Below are 19,563 nucleotides of genomic sequence, written 5' to 3'. Positions count from 1 at the left end.
CGGTTCCTATCCTCCGGCGCTCAATCACCGCACTGACGGTTTTACCACTGACAGCGATGTATGAAGGATTCTGCGTCATCTGTATCTGTCCACGCCGGCCTGGAAACCCGCTGCCTGCTGACCCGACAGATGATAAATCTCCCCTCCCCCCCCCCCCCCCGGGTGGAGTTTATTATGTGTCTTAAGCTCCTCCATCATTGCGCTCTTCTGCGAGCGATGAAAGATCGCCGTATAGATGGAGAGGGAGCTGCGTCTGGCCGCAGACAGTTCCATCGCTCAGGAAGACGCACAGCTCTGCGCTCCGTCCTGTGCCGGCTCTTTTATTAAAAGTCCTGAAGGCGGATGGAGCGTCTGAGGATGAGATTTATAGCAGAGCGGAGCCAAGGGACAAACTTTATATCTTTGTGGATGGAGTGGAAGAATGAAACCCGTCTGTGTTTTTTTTTTCCTTTTTGTTGGATCTCCCTTCATTTCCTGTCCCAGAGACCGGAAGTGAGAGGAAATCTCCACAGTTGTCACCAGAACATGGGTCCTCATTGGATGATTACCCCTTCCCTTTCTGTTAAAGGGTAACTCCACTTTTGTGGGGGGAAAAAATAGCAAATAAATAAAAAACAAAACAGCGTATACATTGCGACACAAATCATATTGTAATTGGATGTTATTAAAAATGACATTTCCTTTAAAATGAAGCCATGGCCTTCTTTAAAAATAAAAAAAATAAAAAAAATATTGACCTTTCTTTTTCAATCTGCAGCTGTTGTAATTTTCTGCAAATGCAATGCAATATGGCCGCCTGGAGGTGTTCTGTACACAGAATGTATACTGACCACACCCCCAGAAACATCATTTCCTGCTTGTGTGATTGGCTCACCAATTTTCCCAGAAGTCTGCACTAAGATACTAGTTAGATTTCTGGCATCCCCTGCAACAAAAATTTCATTTTTGGTGAGATCCTCCCAATAGGAACACGTCTAAAGGGATGCAGGCCCAGCAGATTTCCTCATTAGAGCTCTGCAGCTGCCACAGCTGATAGATAATTATGAAACCACTCCCATTAGATCCACTCAGCACAGAGGAACAAACAATGATTTCTTCAGAATAATAAAAGGTAGAAATCTGCAACAAAGTTTGTTACAATCCCTGCAATGTACAGAGATCACCCAGGGGGGGATGTTTTTTTTTTTTTTTTCTCAACAAAAAGTGGAGTTACGCTTTTAATTTTGGTTTCCCTTCACTTCCTGTCCTAGAGACACAACAAGAGATCTCTACAAGATAAGGGACAGATGTCACCGGAAGCGGTGTCCCCATTGGAAGATTACTCCTTTACTTTCTATTAGATTTGGATTTCCCTTCACTTACTGTGCCAGAGACTACAAAGGAAGTCTCCACAAGATGAGGGGCCATTTTCACCAGAAAAGGTGTCCCCGTTGGAAGATAACCCATCGCCAGCTGTTCTGGTGACAACTGTTAAATTTGGATTTCCCTTTATTTCCTGCCCCAGAGACTAAACAGGAAATGAGTGGAAATCTCCATAGGATAGAAAATTGTCGTCAGAACAGGGATGACCTTTAGTGATATTCTTATTTTTCCCTTCAAGTTCTGTATGATGTTCTACATATGATTATTCATTGGGAATTTATACCTTTCCTATGTGTGTATATCTGTTCTAATTTTAGACTAAAAGATGTTTTTATGTCTGATTTATAAAATTTAACCACTTGAAGACCAGACGTTTTCTGGCACTCTTTGTTTACAGTATTTTTTGCCAGAAAATGATTTATAACCCCCAAACACATATATATATATATATATATATATTTATATATATATATATATATATATATATATTTATATTTTTTTATATATATATATATATATTTTTTTTTTTAATATATATATATATATATATATATATATATATTTTTTTTTTAATATTTATATATATATATATATATATATATATAGAATATATATATATATATATATATAATATATTTTTTATATTTATTTATATATATATATATATTTTTTTTTTTATTTATATATATTTTATATATATATATATATATATATATATATATATATATATATATATATATATATATTTTTTTTTTTTTTTTATATATGTATATATTTTTTATATATAATATTTTTATATATAATATATATATTTTTTATATATATATAATTTATATTTTATATATATATATATTATATATATATATATATATAATATACACATTTTATTTTATTTTTTAACAGAGACCCCTAGGGAATAAAATGGCGATCGTTGCATTTTTTTTTTTTTTTTTTTTACACTTTAGTGAATTGAAAAAACACATATAAACCCATATATAAAAATATATACCCATATATAAAAGAGGATGATATGCCGAGTAAATAGATGCCTAACATGTCGCTCTTTAAAATTGCGCACGTTCGTGGAATGGTGACAAACTACGATAACTAAAAATCTCCTTAGGCGACGCTTTAAAACATTTTTTGCAGGTCACCAGTTTAGAGTTACAGAGGAGGTCTACCGCTAGAATCATTGCTCTCGCTCTAATGATCCCAGCGATACCTCACGTGTGGTGCGAACACCGTTCACATATGCGTGCGGGACCTACGTATGCAATCGCTTCTGCGCACGAGCATGAGGGATTGGGGCGCTTTAAAAATGTATTTTTCTTTATTTTTTTTTACACTGTCCCTTTTTTTTTTTTTTACAGTATATGGCTTGATATACAGCTGACCACTAGAGGGAGACTGTACACATCTTTTATATGAAATGCAATTGTGGGAAATATGGAACAGCAAGGGTTGAACAATGCAGAAGAGAGAGAGGAGCGATGACAAGTGATGCCTCATATCCTCCCTTCCAGTCCCATTATTCTTCAGCATAAAAACTTGTCCTCCCTGCCCCCCCCCCCCTTCTGAGGATCATTACCTGTAGCAGAATCGGTAAACCACCTGTTATGTTATAGGAAATGCCAATCTCCTGGCTGATTCTTTTGTTTCTATACTTTGAGTATAGAAATGAGGTATTCTGACTTTCACTGGCTGCATGCTTATCAAAGCCAGACAGCCAAGCAACGAGCATTTTCAGAAGGAGGCCATTAAATCTTACAATAGATGTCATTGTTTTTTCCCCCTGTAACATGGTAACAATGTTTCTTCCTCCTGCGGTTGCAGACAGATGATGTTTTTGCTGAGTTGTGTTGTAGGAGGGAAAGCAGAGCAGAGGCGTTGCGCTCGGTACGATCAGAGATCAGATCGCACCTCGCACCTCTCTTCGCCTCTTCTGTGGTTTTTTTTTTTTTTCTGTCTTTGTCACGTCAGGTTTAACCCCTCGTGTGTTTCCTCCCCCAGGATCTGCGAGCTCCAGGCACCAGCTGCGCTGTAGAAGCGAGACGCAGGAGCCAGGCGCCATGACGAGCCGGCCAGTGCTCCTCTTCCTCGGGTTGTTGGTGGTCGTCCTCTCCGAGGCCATCGAGGGCACCTTCCCCACCCTGTCCAAGCAACGTCTGAAGGGGAGATTCCAGCGGGACCGGCGGAACATCCGCCCCAATATCATCCTCGTTCTGACCGATGACCAGGACGTGGAGCTCGGTAAGTGCGCTTCCTTCTACAGAGGCTACAATCTGCCCATACACATTGGTCTGCTTATACAATCTCTGTACAATTCGATTTACATGAGGACCTGCCTGAACTCCTATGTCTGTAATCAGGCAAGCGATTCCATTAATGGCTGTTAGTAGATTTTAGGCTCACAATACACTTCACAATTGTACAATCTCTGTACAATCTTCTATAGCTATGCAATCAGTATGTAACCTGAGGACCTACCTAAAATATCCCATCGATTTCTTTTACATCACGCAAGCTATTGCACTGCTGAGCAAACTTCTTTAGGTCTACCCAGGGCCGGGACAAGGGATGGGCAGGAGGGGAGCTGCCCTGGACACTGTGGTATCATGTGAGGTTCAAGGGCACTACAAGGAGATTAGGAGGAGAGTATTTTTGTTGTGAGGGGTAATTTTTTTTGGGGGGGGGAATTTGGGGGCAGGGGGGGCAGCAGGAGGTAAGAACTGTTGGAAAAGGTAATTTGGGAGGGGGATTTGTGTTGGGAGGGGGAATTTGGGGCCAGGGGGGGCAGCAGGGGCTAAGAACTGTTGGAAAAGGTAATGTGGGAGGGTTATTTGTGTTGGGAGGGGGAATTTGGGGGCAGGGGGGGCAGCAGGAGGTAAGAACTGTTGGAAAAGGTAATGTGGGAGGGGGATTTGTGTTGGGAGGGGGAATTTGGGGGCAGGGGGCGGCAGGAGGTAAGAACTGTTGGAAAAGGTAATGTGGGAGGGGGATTTGTGTTTTGGAGGGGGAATTTGGGGGCAGGGGGGGGCAGCAGGAGGTAAGAACTGTTGGAAACGGTAATGTGGGAGGGGGATTTGTGTTGGGAGGGGGAATTTGGGGGCAGGGGGGGGCAGCAGGAGGTAAGAACTGTTGGAAAAGGTAATGTGGGAGGGGGATTTGTGTTGGGAGGGGGAATTTGGGGGCAGGGGGGGCAGCAGGAGGTAAGAACTGTTGGAAAAGGTAATGTGGGAGGGGGATTTGTGTTGGGAGGGGGAATTTGGGGGCAGGGGGGGGGGGCAGCAGGAGGTAAGAACTGTTGGAAAAGGTAATGTGGGAGGGGGATTTGTGTTGGGAGGGGGAATTTGGGGGCAGCAGTAGGTAAGAACTGTTGGAAAAGGTAATGTGGAGGGGGATTTGTGTTTTGGAGGGGGAATTTGGGGGCAGGGGGGCAGCAGGAGGTAAGAACTGTTGGAAAAGGTAATGTGGGAGGGGGATTTGTGTTGGGAGGGGGAATTTGGGGGCAGCAGGAGGTAAGAACTGTTGGAAAAGGTAATGTGGGAGGGGGATTTGTGTTGGGAGGGGGAATTTGGGGGCAGGGGGGTGTCAGGAGGTAAGAACTGTTGGAAAAGGTAATGTGGGAGGGGGATTTGTGTTGGGAGGGGAATGTGGGGGCAGGGGGGCAGCAGGAGGTAAGAACTGTTGGAAAAGGTAATGTGGGAGGGGGATTTGTGTTGGGAGGGGGAATTTAGGGTGCGACAGGAAGTAAGATTTGTTCTAGGAAGGGAAATTTGGGTGTGCGAAGAGTGATTTGGGGGGGGGGGGTGAGTGCTATAAAAGTGAGGGGTGATGGGAGAAGATTTGTGTTAGGATGGGGTATTTGGGGGGGGGGGGTTGTGCTAGAAAATGTAATGTGGTTGGGGGGGGGCTTGGGGTGCTGCAGAAGGTAAGATTTGTTCTAGGAAGGGCAATTTGGGTGTGCTAGAAGTGGTTGGGGGGAGGGGGGTGGGTGCTATAAAAGTGAGGGGTGATGGGAGCAGATTTGTGTTAGGATGGGGGATTCGGGGGGGGGGGGGGTTTGCTCAGAACATAAGTGGAATGAGAGGTTTTGAGCTGAGCATGCAGATTAGCGTTCTATTTTTTGTGGGGGGAATTTTTGCTGACACCTAATGCTCATGTATCGGGGGGGGGCACAATTTGCCACGTTCGCCCTGGGCTCTGGATGTCCTGGCACTGGGCTGTAGTGCACCAGCCTGCCTGATGGGATACAAATTGATTGGATCGTTTAGGTCATCCAAACTACGGCCCTCCAGCTGTTGCGGGACTACAAGTCCCATGAGGAATTTTACAACTCTGACATTCACAGACATGACTAGGCATGCTGGGAATTGTAGTTCCTGAACAACTGGAGGGCCATAGTTTTGAGACCCCTGGGATCCTCATATGATTACTTTTGGTAGATCTGAGGTTGATTGTACAGTCAGATGTGAGCCTACGCACTTTGATTTTATTATCCGATTGATGTGCATTTCAAAACCTTTAAATCAGCAACACTTTCCTTTCCGATCGATTTCAGATCAGATTCGATCAAACCGGGTCAATCAGCAAGGCTGGACATTTATCGGTCACATTACATCGAGGTGCTTTGTGTGTGAATTTGGTTGTATTTCTAGAGATTAGTTTTATGAAATTGCATGGTGGAAACAGAGGTGCGATCGATTAATGTTTGTATCTTCCGCCTCTCGATTGAAATCCACCCTTCCCCGCGTTTAGCCAAATCGACCCATTGGGAGAAATCGATCGGAAAAGAAATTGATCTTTAATCAGAGTGTATACACACAAAGTAGAATTTTTTCTGTGAAATTCAGCAATAAGGAGATTTTACGGTCAGTATACAATGTAACACATTTAAAATATATATAATATAATATAGACAATGTAACACATAATTTAAAATATATATAATATATACAATGTAACGCATAATATATATAATATATACAATGTAACACATAATTTAAAATGTATGTAATATATACAATGTAACACCTAATATAAAATATATGTAACAATATAACAATGTAACACGTTTGACAAAAAAAAAAAAATGTAACAATTAGTAAGGAGTCAGGCAGACCTTGCCGTGGTTGGATTGGCTTGTATATGGTCCGACCTATGACGATCCTGTGAAATCTTTTCAGTTTCCAAGCTTTGACCTGTCTGCTGTTATCCTTTGTTAGACAGAAAACCCTCCTGTGCACCCCCCTGACCCGGTTTCACTTGTAACCAGTTTAAGGCTCCAGTCACACCTAAGCGTCCTCTGAGCGCCCACCAAAGTGCTCGTTTTCACAGAACCTGCGTGCTGCGTTTGTGACGCCATTCATTGTTAGCCCCCCCCCAACATGGCCAGAACAAAGCTCAGTGCCATAAAGGTGCAGGAGCTTCTTTGGCGCCCATGGGGGGCCACCCACTCAAATGAACAGGCTGCCCTATGGGGGCCACTTATATATATATATAGATCTGCTGAAAGCTGCTTGCGGTAAAGCAGAGCTTGATAGGTGTCAGCTGGTCTGTCAGAACAGATGCCAGGACCTCCATAGCCCCTTTTGGGATGTAGCAGAACCAGGGCAGCGACCACAGACAAGGTGGCACCCAAAGAAGAAGCAGGATCAGGCTGAAGAAGCGTAGTCTGGATGGGAGCCTAAGTCATACACAGGAAGGTAAGCCAGGGAGTAGGCAGATCCGTGTTCAAGAATCGAGATGAGGTCATTCACAGGGTTCCAATGGAGCAATCAGAAGGGTAGTCAAGAGCAAGCCAGGGTCATGCACAGTAGAGCAGGAGAGTAGTCAAGAGCAAGCCAGGGTCATGCACAGTAGAGCAGGAGAGTAGTTAAGAGCAAGCCAGGGTCATGCACAGTAGAGCAGGAGAGTAGTTAAGAGCAAGCCAGGGTCATGCACAGACAGAGCAAGGGAAGCGGAGTCCTTGGAGAAAGCTGGGTTCAAAACCAGGGGTCAGGCAGCAGAGAAGTCCAGAGGCAACCCTGGTCAGCAGCAGGTAATCCAAAGAATACAGGGAACACAGGAGCAAGAAGTATTGGTAGCTAAAGATCATCCAGCAAAGCCTAAGTGTAGCCACATTTCTGCACAAACGAGCATGACCATACTAAGTATTGGCAACTATGCCAGGTCTTTTGCTCAGCACATGCACATTTTTATTTCTCTGCCTTCTTTCAGCACATTCTCATGTTTGTTCTGTATAGCACCCTGACAGTTGTCAACGGACACATGTCCACTGACATCCGCCTCTCCATAGAGGGCAATGGTCGGTCCGATCGGGTCCACCTGAAAAACTGACAGGTGGACGCGATTGGTTGGCCCGTAAAAAAGTGGCCTGAAATAGTCCGATAGGTGCCAAGTCATCAGTGCCCAACAGGCACGTTCATACATGCTAATGCTCATTGACGCACGTACAGCTCTCACTCTGTGTGCGTTCGCATGAAATGTGCGCTTATCTTTGCGCACGACTCTCCTTACCAGCACGATTATTTTCAGGCATGTGACTAATTTTCAAATTTCATTGCGCTCAACTGAACATAACTGTCACTTTTTTGGAATGTGAGGAATCTTTGAGAGACTCTCGCCAGACAGGTAGGATCAGGGTGCACTGGTCCTCTTTACTACATGTAGACATGGAGGAGACGTCCTCAATGCATTTGCCCTGTCTGCCCTGTGACCGGCCTTCATGGGTGGCAATGTTTCTGTTCCTTCTGGCTCCTCTCCGTTGGTTCCTTCTGGCTCCTCTCCGTTGGTTCCTTCTGGCTCCTCTCCGTTGGTTCCTTCTGGCTCCTCTCCGTTGGTTCCTTCTGGCTCCTCTCCCTTGGTTCCTCGTGGCTCCTCTCCCTTGGTTCCTTCTGGCTCCTCTCCCTTGGTTCCTTCTGGCTCCTCTCCCTTGGTTCCTTCTGGCTCCTCTCCCTTGGTTCCTTCTGGCTCCTCTCCCTTGGTTCCTTCTGGCTCCTCTCCCTTGGTTCCTTCTGGCTCCTCTCTATTGGTTCCTTTTTGGCTCCTCTCTATTGGTTCCTTCTGGCTCCTCTCCCTTTGTTCCTTCTGGCTCCTCTCCCTTTGTTCCTTCTGGCTCCTCTCCCTTGGTTCCTTCTGGCTCCTCTCCCTTGGTTCCTTCTGGCTCCTCTCCCTTGGTTCCTTCTGGCTCCTCTCTATTGGTTCCTTTTTGGCTCCTCTCTATTGGTTCCTTCTGGCTCCTCTCCCTTGGTCCCTTTTTGGCTCCTCTCCCTTGGTCCCTTTTTGGCTCTTCTCTCTTGGTCCCTCGTGGCTCTTCTCTCTTGGTCCCTCGTGGCTCTTCTCTCTTGGTCCCTTGTGGCTCTTCTCTCTTGGTCCCTTGTGGCTCTTCTCTCTTGGTTCCTTCTGGCTCTTCTCTCTTAGTTCCTTCTGGCTCCTCTCCCTCGGTTCCTTCTGCTCTTCTATCTTGGTTGGTTCTGGCTCCTCTCTGTTCCTTCTGGCTCCTCTCCGAGCCACGTTCCCGGGGCTCAGATTTATGTAGAGATGTAAATAAGAATTGAATGTTCCCAGCTGCTGTCTCCTTACTCAGCACTTGCAGCAGGCAGCGGGCTGCTCGTTTGCCACTCATCTCCATAAAGGGTGACAAATGTACGGAAATTCTTGTTTTATTTTTGCAGAAAAGCATATTCGGCTCCCCCCCCTCACCCCCTCCCGGAATCCATCTTCATCTCCTCGTGCCTCCGCATACATTAACTCACACATTAAAGCTCTTTAATACAGACTTACCGAGCCGTCAAATCCCCAGACGGCAATGTGCGCCGAACGCACGCTTGTCAGATCCGCCAACGCCGCCGCCACCGCTCTGCCTTCGTAATCCAGACCCGATGACATTACAACCATTTCATCCCTCAATTAAACGGCCGTTCCCCTTCGGCTCCAGATACGTTTCTTTTCTCCTGAAAGTTTGTCGAACGTTTCCAGGCGCGTGAATTATTTTGCCGTCTGTTAATTTGTCAAACGAAAGAATTCAACTTTTTTTTTTTCTTTTGCCTCCTCCTCCTCCCGGAACGTCTAATGAAAGCGTATTGATCGCTCGGTGATATTGCGGTGTGTGGGAGGCGGCGGCGGGAACTGATGATCCCCGGAGATGAAGGAGCCTATTTGCGGAGGGCGAGATTGCTGTGCTGCCCTTTGTTGTCGGGGAAATATGGATTCCCACAATTTTTGCCTGTTTATTCTCTGGCAGAGGCTCACCGCCTTTTCTTTATAGCTTCAAAAATCCAAAATAATCAGCAAAGTTTATTCTGCAGCCCGCAGGGACTTTCTTCCCCTTTTTTATTCCTCTTCCAAACTCGCAATAACTGAACTCTGGCCATCCTTTCAGAATAGAACAGTTGTGCAGGTTCCTCTTCTGGTTTATTCTGATTTCACTGCACACTCTGAGCTTCTCACAATGTGCATTGGAAGCTGCAGCAAGTCAGATCGAGACCCGCCTCATTTCCTGGCAGCATCTACCCCATTGGTGCTCAAACTGTGGCCCTCCAGCTTGCAGGACTACAAGTCCCATCATGCCTCTGTCTTTGGGAGTCAGCCTTGCAGTGACTCATGTAGTTCTACAATAGCTGGAGGGCCACAGGTTGAGCTCCCATGATTTAGCCCAGTGATGCCAAACCTTGGCACCCCAGATGTTTCGAAACTACATTACCCATGTTGCTCAACTACACTGCAGAGTGCATGAGCATCATGGGAAATGTAGTTCCAAAACATCTGGGGTGCCAAAGTTTACCATCACTGATCTAGGCCTTTCCTTGCAGCCTGACTGTCCCTGGCCCGCCCCTTTCTTTCATTGGTCTTCAGTTCTTGCATTTGAGGCTCAGTATCACATGTCGGCCTTTTGGCTAAGATCAAGTGTAGTATCTGTTCTTATCAGTGATCCAGTGGGGGGCGCTGTGCTGTCATCTGAGCCTTACCAAGGTTGGATGGCGGCCATGCAAACCTGCTGGAGTGATGGGGATCTAGAAGGTTAGTATCGGCAGGAACTGAAATCGGAGCGCCTGAACGTAATTGGGGGCCGGGAATAAGTTCTCTTCCAGAAAGCTGGAAGGGTCCATTACCTTCTGATTTGAATGGACTGCCTTGTCTGGCCAGGGACTGGTTGGGCAGAAGGTCCGCGGTGAATGTGCCCCCTGGGAGTGGTCGCCCCAGGGGTGCTCTTAGTAACCCATGGGTGTGGGACCCCACAGTGTGAACAGGCACTAAATTTGCTTTCCTTTCTGCACTGCACCTCATGAGCTGGACCTTTTGGCTATAGTCCGGGGCAATTTTTGCTTACCAGGCCCTAGGGCCCGGCCAGTGCAGATTTGGCACGGCCACTTTATTATTTTATTTATTTATTTCCTTCGCTGTTTGTCACTTTTGTGTGTGTTTTCACGGATTGTAGGGTGTGAGTCCTCGGGCTTACCCTGAAGTCTAGGGGGAGGATGTGTGGCCCTCAGGTTCCTTCCTCCGCTGCCTCTGGGGGGGGGTCTCTCTTCGGGAGAGCCCCCTGACCTAGTATTTGGGGTCGGCTTCGGCTGGCCTGAAGAACGGGGTCTGCCAGGCCTTCTGGCTAGGCAGACCATGGAAACCTTAATCCCTGTCAGGAGCCTTGCGCCCCAGGAGAGCAGGGTACAAGTCCTACCCCTTCAGGGGGCTGGACTAAAGCAGTGGTCCTCAACCCTGGCCTACAGGGCCCACTAACAGGCCAGATTTGCAAGATAACTGAAATACATCCCAGGTGATATCATTTGCTGCTCAGTGATTGCAGTACTCTAGTCTGCATCTCCCCAAGGTAATACTTAAAATCTGGCCTGTTGTGGGCCCTGAGGACCGGAGTTGAGGACCACTGGACTAAAGCACACCCTTAAGTACACTTTTTTTGTGTGTTTGTTTCACATGCACGTTTTTTGTTCACTTACAGGTTTTTTTCGTTGTAGGTTTTGCACCACCGCGGACAAAAAAAAATCACATGTGGGCGTTATGCATGCAAATACAGCTGCCTAGGAACACCCACCAAGGCTTTGTGATATTTGCATAGCTCCTCCCACTGCTTGCATCAGGACTGAGGGCTCTTGAGAGGAGTACGTAGGCAGAGGGTGCGTGGATGTTTTCAGGAAGCTATGTCCAGCACCCTGTCGGCCCTTCCCACCAGCCATGATCTAATTTACATAGAGAAGACCAGGAACCCTGCAACCAGGGAGGGGGCAGAAAAGGCATGCGCCCAGGGCACAGTGGCTCTACTTAAAGGGAGGGGCAAGCTGGGAGCTCCAGCGGCTCCCTTCCTGTCACTGACGGGAGTGATTGCAGTATCACTCCTGTCAGCAGAGTATTTATTCTTCTGGAGCACGGCAGCACCGATGTCACTTCAGTTCGGCTCAGTTAACCGCACAATTTCTGTGTTGCGGGTGTGTTTCTGCATGTGTTTTTTGATGCGTTCTGGTTCACTTTTTAGGATTTTTTGGTGTTTTCCCCTTTTTTTTTATTTCTTCATCTCAATTCAGGAAGTTCTGGTGATTTTCTGGTGCATTTTTACATGCATTCTTGTGCGTTTTCCATAAGTTTTGCTGCATTCCATACAGAAAAACTTGATATTTTTTCCTTCCAGTGACGCCACCAACTCGGAGACATTTTTTTCATCTCAGTGACACCCTTGACGCAGGAACTTTTTTTTTCCTTTTGTGACACCAGCCATTTCACCAAGCAAGTGTTTCTTCCCCAGTCTCCCCTCCCCCGGTGATCAGACTGCAACACTAACTTTGCAGCAAGTCACAAGGTGAGAGACTGCAGCAGGGGCTGATCTGTGTTAGATATTTGCGAACACAGCCAAGAACTGCACAAACTTCAGAATGACTGTCCTCTCTGAACAGGCATCTCTGAGTATGAGGTCTAAACAAAGGTGGCGCCACCCTTCTGGGGAGAAAAGCCGATGAAGGGACTGTCATGGGGTGCACTGTGATTCCTGTGATTGGTAATAATTACCTGTCACATTACGTAGCATGCAGCACTTAACAAGAAAATATATATCTGATGTATTTTTGTATACTGTCTGCAGTTCAGTTTACACAGCAGGCCTTTGATGCCTCGTATTTCACCCGCAGGTTCTTCTCAGTTAGTAAGGAGTTAAGCTGACATTGGGGAATCTTTGTTGGTCTTCTGCTTTGTCGGCTGACTTTGCGGAAGGTTGTAGTGATTAAATATTAGTCGGTACTTCTGGGGGTTTAAATATTTAACTCTGGCCTAGTTGCGGAGGGCCGGGGGGAGGCCCGGTGATGGCGGTCGGCGGCTGGTCTGTCACTCCGCATTAGCTGGGTGCCTGCATTAGATCATATGTTTTGGTGCGGTGGATGGCGGTGTTGTGAGGTTCTATTAGAGGCGTTGGAGATCTCGGGGGACGCTCGGCATGTTGTGTTGTGTCTGCACAGATGCTGCTGTCGTATCCAGGCAGACACTTCCAATGTCATGTTGGAGAAACAACGTTGTATTCCTGCGGCGCTGCTAATGGCTCCTCTGCATAACAAGCAGCATGTTTATGGGGTCGGCTCTCAGAGTCGGTATTGGGTTTTAATGTAACTCTTCTGGAATAAAATGGCAATTTATTATTAATTCTAAGTCCGACATCTGAGATTGGGTACAAGGATGCATTAGGTGGACAGCTGAGGTCTGTTACAAGGGTACATTGGATGGACATTTGAGGTTTGATACAAGGGTACATTGGGTGGACAGCTGAGGTCTGATATAAGGATACATTGGGTGGACAGCTGAGGTCTGATATAAGGATACATTGGGTGGACATCTGAGGTCTGGTAGAAGGATACATTGGGTGGACATCTGAGGTCTGATACAAGGATACATTGGGTGGACAGCTGAGGTCTGATATAAGGATACATTGGGTGGACAGCTGAGGTCTGATATAAGGATACATTGGGTGGACATCTGAGGTCTGGTAGAAGGATACATTGGGTGGACATCTGAGGTCTGATACAAGGGTACATTGGGTGAACATCTGAGGTCTGATATAAGGATACATTGGGTGGACATCTGAGGTCTGATACAAGGATACATTGGGTGGACAGCTGAGGTCTGATATAAGGATACATTGGGTGGACAGCTGAGGTCTGATATAAGGATACATTGAGTGGACATCTGAGGTCTGATAGAAGGATACATTGGGTGGACATCTGAGGTCTGATACAAGGATACATTGGGTGGACAGCTGAGGTCTGATATAAGGATACATTGGGTGGACAGCTGAGGTCTGATATAAGGATACATTGAGTGGACATCTGAGGTCTGATAGAAGGATACATTGGGTGGACATCTGAGGTCTGATACAAGGATACATTGGGTGGACAGCTGAGGTCTGATATAAGGATACATTGGGTGGACAGCTGAGGTCTGATATAAGGATACATTGAGTGGACATCTGAGGTCTGATGCAAGGCTACACTGGGTGGACATCGGAGGTCTGGTAGACGGATACATTGGGTGAACATCTGTGGTCTGATACAAGGATACATTTGGTGGACATCTGAGGTCTGGTAGACGGATAGATTGCGTGGCCATCTGAGGTCTGATGCAAGGCTACACTGGGTGGACATCTGAGGTCTGGTAGACGGATACATTGGGTGGACATCTGAGGTCTGGTAGAAGGATACATTGGGTGGACATCTGAGGTCTGGTAGAAGGATACATTGGGTGAACATCTGAGGTCTGGTAGAAGGATATATTGGGTGGACATCTGAGGTCTGATACAAGGATTCATTGGGTGGACATTTGAGGTCTGATACAAGGATACATTGGGTGGACATCTGAGGTCTGGTAGATGGATATGTTGGGTGGACATCTGAGGTCTGGTAGGCGGATACATTGGGTGGACATCTGAGGTCTGATACAAGGATACATAGGGTGGACATCTGAGGTCCGTCTGATACAAGAATACATTGGATGGACATCCGAGGTCTGATACAAGGCTACATTGGGTGGACATCTGAGGTCTGATACAAGAATACATTGGGTGGACATCCGAGGTCTGGTAGAAGGATACATTGGATGGACATCCGAGGTCTGGTAGAAGGATACATTGGGTGGACATCCGAGGTCTGATACAAGAATACATTGGATGGACATCCGAGGTCTGATACAAGAATACATTGGGTGGCCATCCGAGGTCTGGTAGAAGGATACATTGGATGGACATCCGAGGTCTGGTAGAAGGATACATTGGATGGACATCTGAGGTCTGGTAGAAGGATACATTGGGTGGACATCTGAGGTCTGGTAGAAGGATACATTGGATGGACATCCGAGGTCTGATACAAGAATACATTGGGTGGCCATCCGAGGTCTGGTAGAAGGATACATTGGATGGACATCCGAGGTCTGGTAGAAGGATACATTGGGTGGACATCCGAGGTCTGATACAAGAATACATTGGATGGACAGCTGAGGTGTGATACAAGAATACATTGGATGGACATCCGAGGTCTGGTAGACGGATACATTGGGTGGAAATATGAAGCTTAGTCTTGTGCGTTCACTCCCTAACATTATGCTGTGTCATTTCCTTTTTAGTAGCATTGCATCACTTACTGTATCCAAACTCCGACAAATGTAACAAATTGTAACTTACTAGTCCTTAGAAATGGTGGCTGCATTTTTTTTTTTCATTTTCCTTTGATTTTTTTTTTTTTTTACCTGGTGTTCCTTTCAGCAACACATTTCCTGTCTAAGGGTGACAACACTCACTGTGTACTGTATCTATGGAACAATGTTGTCACCCTGAGTCAGGACTACAAAGCACCTCCACTGGAAAGTTTGTTTTTCATTTCCCTCACAGGAAGGGACAAGGACAAAATTCTGCTTGCTGCATATTTGGTGTATATTTGGCATAACGCAGCAGAAACGCACCTTCCCTATTGAAATTGATTGAAAACGCAGCAAGAACGCATCAAAAATGCACCTGTGTTGCGTTTTTGATGCATTTTCGAGTCACATGACCTATGAAAAACCGCATAAGCAAGGTAAAATCGCTGGCCTTTTTGACAGCCATTATCCGCACTTTTTTTTTTTCTTTCGGCACAACGCTGAAAATCTTATTTTCGGCCGATGATTTTTGGCAGCCAAGTTTTCGATGCATCACTAGTGACAACACAACCTTGTCTCTCAGGTGTACACCTACGTTGTCACCCTGTCACATAGACTTCCAATTGAGACCAAAAAACATAAATGCACGGTCTACTGCTGTTAGCCCAATAGAACACTTTCACCTCCCTCATCTGTAGGACATAGGGTGGAGAGGTTTTGTAGTACACAGAGAGATTTGGAAACCACGTAACTGATAACCGTGCAGCGGGGACAGAGAATACAGGAATTTATCAGCTCACTGGATTTGTGGCAGGATCAACAGCTATTATATTGAGTTATTGATCAGATATACAATGGGGAAAATAATTATTTGATTTTGTAAGTTTGCCCATTTACAAAGAAATGAAGGGTCTATCATTTTTATCATAGGTGTCTTTTAAATGATAGAGACAGAATATCAACCAAAAATGCAGACAAATACACGACACAAATGTTATAAATTGAGTTGAAGTTCAGTGAGAAAAATTAAGTATTTGATCCGCAAGCAAAATGTGACTTATTACTTGGAGAAACCCTTGTTGGAAGCACAGAGGTCAGACGTTTCTTGTAGTTGGTGACCAGGTTTGCACACATCTCAGGAGGGATTTTGGTCCACTCTTCTTTACAGATCTTCTCTAAATCCTTAAAGTGATTGTAACGTCTCGTTTATTTTGCTATAAAAATAACAATTTTCTTACACTTACCTGCTCTGTGCAGTTGGTTTTGCACAGAGCAGCCCAGATCCTCCTCTTCTTGTGTCCCTCTTCTGTGATCCTGGCCCCCTCCTTCCTGATTAGTGCCCCCTCAGCAAGCAGCTTGCTATGGGGGCACCCGATTTGAATCACAGCTCACTGTGTCTATTCAGACAGGGAGCCCCAACCTGGCCCCGCCCCCTTTCTCCCCTAATTGTCTAGCTGACTTAGACAGCAGCGAGAGCCAATGGCGTCGTTGCTGTGTCTTAGTCAGGAAGGAGAATCTCAGTTGGCTGAGATACTCGTGGACAGAGAGGGATCTCAGCTAAGTGTTAGGGGGGCTGAGGTGGACTGCTGCACACAAAAGACTTTTTATCTTAATGCATAGAATGCACAAAGATTAAAAAAAAACTTCTGCCATTCCAACTCCTTTAGAGTCCATTCAGACTAGCACGACTTGTCAGGCGACTTGGTTGCCTGACAAGTCGCGGTCGGTCGCTCACCATTGAGTAGTACAGGACCCATTCTAATAGGAGCGACACAAGTCGCTCCGACTTAGAAAAAGGGTCCTGTACTACTTTGGGGCGACCTGGAGGCAACTTGCATTGACTTCAATTATATGAAGTCCGTGCAAGTCGCGCCGAAGTCACGGTGCACTCTGTGCACCGCGACTTCACAGGTCGCCCCACAAAGTCGTGTCGCACCAGTCTGAATGGGCTGTTAAGGTTCATTGGCTGTCATTTGGTAACTCGAAATTTCAGCTCCCTTCATAAATGTTCTATAGGATTAAGGTCTGGAGTTTGGCTGGCCACTCTATGACCTTAATATTCTTCCTCTTGAGCCATTTCTTTGTTGCCTTGGCTGTTTTGGGTCATTGTCATGCTGGAAGACCCATCCATGACCCATTTTCAGTGTTCTGGCTGAGGGAAGAAGGTTCTCATCCAAGATTTTACAATACATGGCCCCGTCCATCGGCCCCTAAATGTGGCAAAGTCGGCCTGTACCTTTAACAGAGAAACAGCCCCAAAGCATCATGTTTCCACATCCGTGCTTGACTGTAGGGATGGTGTTCTTAGGGTCATAGTCAGTTCCTCCAAACACGAAGGCACATCTACAGCCATGCCAATGAACATCTAAATGATTCAGAGAAGGATTGGAAAAAGTGCTGTGGTCAGATGAGACCAACAGCTTTTTCGCATTAACTTGACTCACTGTGTTTGGAGGAAGAAAAATGCTGACTATGACCCTAAGAACACCAATCCTACAGTCAAGCACAGAGGTGGAAACATTATGCTTTGGGAGCAGTTTCTCTGCTAAAGGTTCAGGCCAACTTTGCTGCATTGAGGGGCCAATGGACGGGGCCATGTATTGTAAAATCAGCCAGGACACTGAAGATGGGTCGTGGATGGGTCTTCCAGCATGACAATGACCCAAAACATACCGCCAAGGCAACAAAGGAGTGGCTCAAGAAGAAGCACAGTCACTAGACTTTATTCCTATAGAAAATTATGGGGGGAGTTGAAACTTTGAGAGGCCAAGTGACAGCCAAGAAACCTTAAGGATTTACAGAAGATCTGTAAGAGTGGGGCCATGTATTGTAAAATATTGGATGATAGCCTTCTTCCCTCAGCCAGAATACTGAAAATGGGTCGTCAATGGGTCTTCCAGCATGACAATGACCCAAAACAGTATATACTGCCAAGGCAACAAAGGAGTGGCTCAAGAAAAAGCACGGTCACTAGACCTTATTCCTATAGAAAATGTATGGAGGGAGCTGAAACCTTGAGTTGCCAAGTGACAGCCAAGAAACCTTAAGGATCTAGAGCAGGCATGTCCAACCTGCGGCCCGGGGGCCACATGCGGCACGGAACCCCAGGCAATGCGGCCCACTGCCCCCTGACCATTTTTTTTTTTGCTGGGGAGGAAGGAAGTTGGTTCGGGGGCATGGCCACAGTGGCTTCCAACTAACGGTAGGCAGAAATTGCTGCGGAGGGGGGAGGCGAGCATGTGCAGTGTTTCTGACTCCAACCACCATGACCACTTCAGTGATTTGGAGTGTTCCTTTAATATCTCTCAGAAGAAGAAAACCTCTGTATACTGATTCCATTTTATTTGATCATCCCCTAGTTGTGTTAAATTAGTGCGGCAGTGCGGGAAGGGTGCGGCGGCATTTTATTACTTGTATACCTTAACTATCTTACTATATAAAGTACAAGTGTCTCTGCGTCCAGTCCCTGTGTCCGTGGGATTGCGCTACTGCGCATGTGCCCCATGGACAGCCGTTGGGACTTGGAGCGCAGAGACTTCGGGCGGCCGGGCGAAAATGTTAAAGCAGGGTTCTGGCGCCCCTTAATTTAACAGGCTTAATGTCTAGTAGTATATATTTAATATGCGGCCCGAGAAAATTTCTCTACACTCAATGTGGCCCAGAGAAGCCAAAAGGTTGGACACCCATGATCTAGAGAGATCTGTAAAGAAGAGTTGACCAGAATCCTTCCTGAGATGTGTGCAAACCTGGTCACCAACTACAAGAAACGTCTGACCTCTGTGCTTGCCAACAAGGGTTCCTCCACCAACTACTAAGTCATGTTTTACTTGAGGATCAAATACTTATTTTACTCACTGAACTGCAACTCCATTTATAACATTTGTATTGTGTTTTTTTCTGTTTTTTTTTTTTTGGTTGATTTTCTGTCTCTATCATATAAAATGCACCTATGATAAAAAAAAAATGATGGACCCTTCATTTCTTTGTAAGGGGGCAAACTTACAAAATCTGAAGGGAATCAAATCATTATTTTCTCCACTGTAAAAAGGTGGTGTCAGCCCTGCCTACTTTCCTGCTTGCTTAGAAGATTTCTGGCAGGACCAACTTTATTTTATTTTTGCACTTAATATTCAAATACGATAAAACAGTAAGAGAGAGATTCATTATTAGGGTTTACTTGCCCTTTAAAATCACTTCTGGGGCCCCTCACTAAAGATTCAGAGGGGCCCCAGAAGGGCCACACGAAGCCTCCAGGCTTTAGGTCTGCTGGCGATGTGCAGAGCGGAATTGGACCTCACACACTGTTTTTACTTTTTTTTTTTTTCCCCTTGCAGGCTCCATGCAGGTGATGAACAAGACCAGGCGGATCATGGCACAGGGCGGGACGCACTTTGTCAACGCCTTCGTCACCACGCCCATGTGCTGCCCGTCCCGCTCCTCCATCCTGACCGGGAAGTACGTTCACAACCACAACACCTACACCAACAACGAGAACTGCTCCTCGCCGTCCTGGCAGGCCCAGCACGAACCTCACACCTTCTCCGTGTACCTCAACAACACTGGATACCGCACAGGTGAGGG

General features: G+C 46.0%; 1 protein-coding gene across 5 annotated transcripts in view; it reads left to right on the top strand.

The window, feature by feature from the left end:
• Positions 1 to 19,563, top strand: part of SULF2 (sulfatase 2) — a gene marked incomplete at its 3' end in the record, with an annotated part of 224,503 nt that overhangs the window by 105,080 nt on the left and 99,860 nt on the right. For all 5 annotated transcript variants that reach the window (XM_082272191.1, XM_082272190.1, XM_082272192.1 and 2 more), the window contains exons 2-3: positions 3,373 to 3,612; positions 19,317 to 19,556. In XM_082272191.1, coding sequence (XP_082128317.1) covers positions 3,432 to 3,612; positions 19,317 to 19,556 — 421 coding nt within the window. In that variant the 5' untranslated portion in view covers positions 3,373 to 3,431. The remainder of the gene's footprint in view (positions 1 to 3,372; positions 3,613 to 19,316; positions 19,557 to 19,563) is intronic.

This window comes from Pelophylax lessonae (genome assembly GCF_965119305.1).
Source record: "Pelophylax lessonae genome assembly, chromosome: 11".
NCBI classification, from domain to species: Eukaryota; Metazoa; Chordata; class Amphibia; order Anura; family Ranidae; genus Pelophylax; species Pelophylax lessonae.
This window is presented reverse-complemented; position numbering and strand designations above follow the sequence as displayed.